Source organism: Plectropomus leopardus, unplaced genomic scaffold, assembly GCF_008729295.1.
Source record: "Plectropomus leopardus isolate mb unplaced genomic scaffold, YSFRI_Pleo_2.0 unplaced_scaffold7635, whole genome shotgun sequence".
In the NCBI taxonomy this organism is placed as follows: Eukaryota; Metazoa; Chordata; class Actinopteri; order Perciformes; family Serranidae; genus Plectropomus; species Plectropomus leopardus.
The window spans coordinates 1-4315 of NW_024684082.1; the positions used below are offsets into that span (position 1 = coordinate 1).

The following is a 4315-nucleotide window of genomic DNA, read 5'->3' on the forward strand; positions in this document are numbered from 1 at the left end:
CCGCCCCCACCACCTCCTGCAGCTCCCGACCAATGAGGTGCAGCGGGGAGGAGCAGAGGGTGATGGAGGACTCGAGCACCTTGAGGTGCGACTGGTTGCCCAGGTGAGGCCCCCAGGAGCCCAGACAGTCGCAGCGCAGCGGGTTGGAGTGCAGAGACACCTCCTCCAGGGAAGGCAGGGAGGACAGGACATCCCCAGAGAGGAGACTCAGCTGGTTACTGTGGAGGAGGAGCGTCCGCAGGGAAGACAGCTCACTGAGGGGAGGAGGAGGAGACATGAAGGAGGTGAATGATGAAAGACAGAAGGAGGAGAAAGACAGAGGACCAAAGAAAAAATGAAAAAGAAAGAAGTAAAATTTAGACTTTAAAGCCATCAAGTTGTTTTTTAAATTTGTTTAAATGAAACAGAGAGAGAGACAGACAGACAGAAGGACAGAAGGACAGATGGACAGATGGACAGACAGACGGACACCTGAAGGCCTGAGGGTGGATGTAGCTCAGCTGCTGGTTGCTGCAGAGTTCCAGTTTGGCGATTTCTGGAAGATTCTGGAAAGCATCTCGTTCCACCATCAGCAGCTCGTCCATGTTGTTCAGACTGAGACACAGTCAACATTATTATCATTATTATTAATTATTATTAATTATCATTTGTATTTATTTGTAAAAACAAAAGATCAACATCTCTCTGCAGTCTGGATGAAGTCTGCAGACTCAGAGTTTGGTCTTGAGTGAATTTTTGGCAGCAGTTTGAAGTCTGCCTCTCATGCACAGACAGCTGATATCCTGCCCCCTGCTGGTGGCCGCAGTCATCTCTGGTTTCTCTCGTGGCGCTCACTGGGACACTGACTTGGTGTCTGAGGTTGTGAGCTCGAGCCTCATGTGATGCAGAATTATTTATTATTATTTGACCAATTGGCTTGCGTGACCCGTCATCAGCGGGCCCACTGCCAGCCGGCCGAGTGCCGGTGTCCGGGCGGATGGTCCCTCCACGCAGAGAGGGCCCGAGGTCATAGTTTTTTTTTAACATTTTACTAATTTCTTGTTAATTTTGGGGCAATTTCTTGTTAAGTTCCTCATTGCATTTTTTCTTGTTGTTGGAAGAAATGAAGCCAGATTGTTCAGGTTTCAAAGGGTTAACATAGATCTGATCTGGTTTTTGAATCAGGATCCAGTAGTTTGTGCGTGTCGGATTTAGCAGAAACACATCTAATCGATATTTAGATAAATACGATTGGAGTGGTCATCGGCCGATAATCACTATCAAAGGACTGTGACCGAGGATAAACTCCATCTGTGTGTCTGTCGGACTCACCTGAGCTCCTCCAGGTGCTGCAGGTTCTGAAAGTCTCCCTGCTGGATTCGGCTGATCGGGTTCCGGTTCAGGTCCAGGAACTTGAGGTTAGGGAGCACGCTCAGAGCGTCCCGAGGAACTGACCTGCCGAAGAACAGCGGCCACATCAGCACGGCGTCACACAGAGACCAGATCACAGAGGTCACGGCGGCGGTGCTCGGACTCACCTGAGCCGGTTGTCGTAGAAGGACAGACTCTCCAGGTAGTCCAGGCCCTGGAAGGCGGCGGCGGGGACGGACGCCAGCCCCATCCCCGCCAGCACCAGGCTGTGGAGGCGGGACAGAGGCAGGAAGTTCTTCTCCTCCAGACCCAGGATGGGGTTCTCCCCAATCATCAGGATCTCCAGAGATGGCAGGGACTCGAACCAGCGGCTGTCGATGGCCACCAGCCGGTTAGAGTTCAGGTGGAGCCTGCAGGACCAAGCAGAGGGCACAAAAACCCGTCACACACTGTTATTCCTATAGATCGGTGATACAAATTTCTTAAAATCTTAGAAGTGTCCTGAAGTCCTAGAAATGTCATAAATACTAGAAATGTTCTAAAATCCTAAAAATGTGCTAAAATCCCTGAAACATTTTAAATTCCTAGAAACATCCCCAAATCCTAGAAATGTCCTCAAATCCCTTAAATCCTAAAAATGTCCTGAAGTCCTAAAAAATATACTAAAATCCTAGAAACGTCCTAAAATCCTCAAAATGTCCTGAAATTCTAGAAGTGTCCTAAAGTCCAAGACAATTCCTGAAATCCAAGAAATGCCTTAAAATCCCTAAAATCCTGGGAATGTCCTAATATCTGAGAAATGTTGGCTTGTCTGGAGGTTGTTGTCCCGTTGGTCGGAGGGTTACGACGCTGCCTTCAGAACATCGTCACCCTGCACTTTAGTTACCGCAGCAGGTCGGTGAGTCCGACGAAGGCTTTGGGTCCGATGGACGAGATGCGGTTGTGATTGATGTAGAGTTCCTCCAGACTGGACAGGTTCCTCAGACTGAAGTCCTCCAGCTCCTCGATGTGGTTCTCCTCCAGGTACAGAGTCACCAGCCGGCCCAGAGAGGACAAACCCATGGAGCTCACCTGGAACCAGAGACAGACGCAGAGAGCTCGGCTAAACGCCAAAATGTTGTCTCGAAAAAATGCCAAAAATTTTAAGGAAAGAAAAAAAAAGGTGTAAAAAAAAATTCAGAAAATTACCAAACATGCCCAAAGAAAAAAAACCTCACCATAATGTTAAAGAAAAAAAATCACCAATTTTTAAAGAAAAAAAAAAACTGCCATACCTTAACCCCCCCAAAAAACAATTTCTTTAAAAATCATAACAAAATTGAAAGAAAAAAAAGAAAAAAAAATTCAGGATTAAAAAAATAATAATAATCATAAAAAATGTTGGAGAAAAAACAAATTGCTAAAATGTTTTCCTGAAAAATCACAGAAAATTTGAAAAAAAAAAAAAATTACCAATTTTTTAAAAAGGAAAAATAATTGCCAAAATGTCTCATTAAAAAACTTTCAAAATGTTTATGGCCCTTTTTCTCTTCAAGTCTGCTGTGTTTCTGTCGATATCTGACTTCACTCTGCACGGTGAAGTCTGAACCTGATCGACTGTGATCACCGACGATGGTTTTCCAAAGTGTTCCTGAGCCCACACTGAGCCTGCGGGGTCAAAGGTCACCAGCATTATGTCTTTATGTACGCGCTCAGAGCTGTTTGATTTATGTGCTCGCATGTTCTGAACTTTAGTAAACGAGGGCTGACATGGGCCTTTAATCTGGAGAGCACTGTGTGTGTGTGTTTGAGCTTGGAAAGTGCTTCATGAATAAAGTTATTATGATGTAAATGCAGTCCAGGTGCGTCACCTGTGTGAAGTGGTTCTGTGACAGGTCCAGTTCTGTCAGGTTGGTGAGACTCTGCAGCTCTGTGCTGATGGATGAGATGTTGTTACTCTGCAGCAGCAGCACCTGAAACACAACAAGGTCGCAACAACATCATCACAAACTAACAAGTTCACAACAAGAACGGTGGATTCAGTGGTTTATGAAAATGAGGAGTTGTGTTATAAAACCAAAGATTGTTATCGTACGGATTCGTTACCTGTGTGTCGGCTGACATGTTGGCGGGAACTCGGTGCAGGTGGAGCTCATTGCAGTCGACGGTCCGTGCCTGGTGATACACGGACTGTGGCGTGTACCATGGCCTCGTCTCACACACACACTGCAGAGGACACAGCATGGTGCCACCTGTAGGAGAGACACACACACACACACACACACACACACACACACACACCATTAACCCTATGATCAAACCGTGTCCTTCAGGTGTTCATATTTGGTGTCTGTAGAGCTGCTCTGTACCTGGACTGGCCACGCCCACCGCAGCACACACTGATGATGTCACCAAAGAGAGGAGGAGGAGGGTGGAAAGGACTGCAAATCCCATGGTGCACTAGGAGTGGAGCTGAGGGGGAGTGCTGATTGGACTTTGGCCACAACTTCCTCCAGAGGCTCAGAGGAGGCGGCTCACATCTGCAGCTGGACGGAGGACAGACTTTCCTCCGTTGACCTGCGATAGAAAAGAGACGTTTTCATGAACATCGAAAGCTCGGAGAAACGACTCCTTAACTTTCGAGATTTAATCAGTCAATTTGATACATTTGTTAAGTCTAAAGGCGCCGCAAGATTAACCCTTTAGGGCTCACTTTAATATCACACACACTCGTATCACTCTGTGCACAAATGCACTTTTCAAAATCAAGCTTTAAAAAATATTTTACATTAATATGATTTTCTGCTTTCATTGAGCTTATTTATTTATTTTTTTACCAACATCTGTCATAATCATAAATATCAAATCATCATTAATTTTCAGAATTTTAACCCCTTGAATGCTGCTTTTTTGTCATGATGCCACAATGTTTTTAGATGAAAAAACAAAACAAAAGAAGAATGATGTTGAGTCTCCTCCTCCTCAG

At 45.6% G+C, this 4315-nt stretch overlaps 1 protein-coding gene across 1 annotated transcript; it reads right to left on the reverse strand.

The window, feature by feature from the left end:
• Positions 1-10: 10 nt before the first annotated feature.
• On the reverse strand, positions 11-3902 carry LOC121940141 (leucine-rich repeat neuronal protein 1-like; the record flags this gene model as incomplete). Its single annotated transcript, XM_042482989.1, has 8 exons — positions 3699-3902; positions 3436-3581; positions 3201-3302; positions 2237-2421; positions 1518-1760; positions 1312-1434; positions 472-594; positions 11-254 (listed from the first exon to the last, which is right to left on the reverse strand). Coding segments are annotated over exons 1-8 (1251 nt in total), but the record flags the coding sequence as incomplete, so codon positions are not given.
• Between the last annotated feature and the right edge of the window lie 413 nt (positions 3903-4315).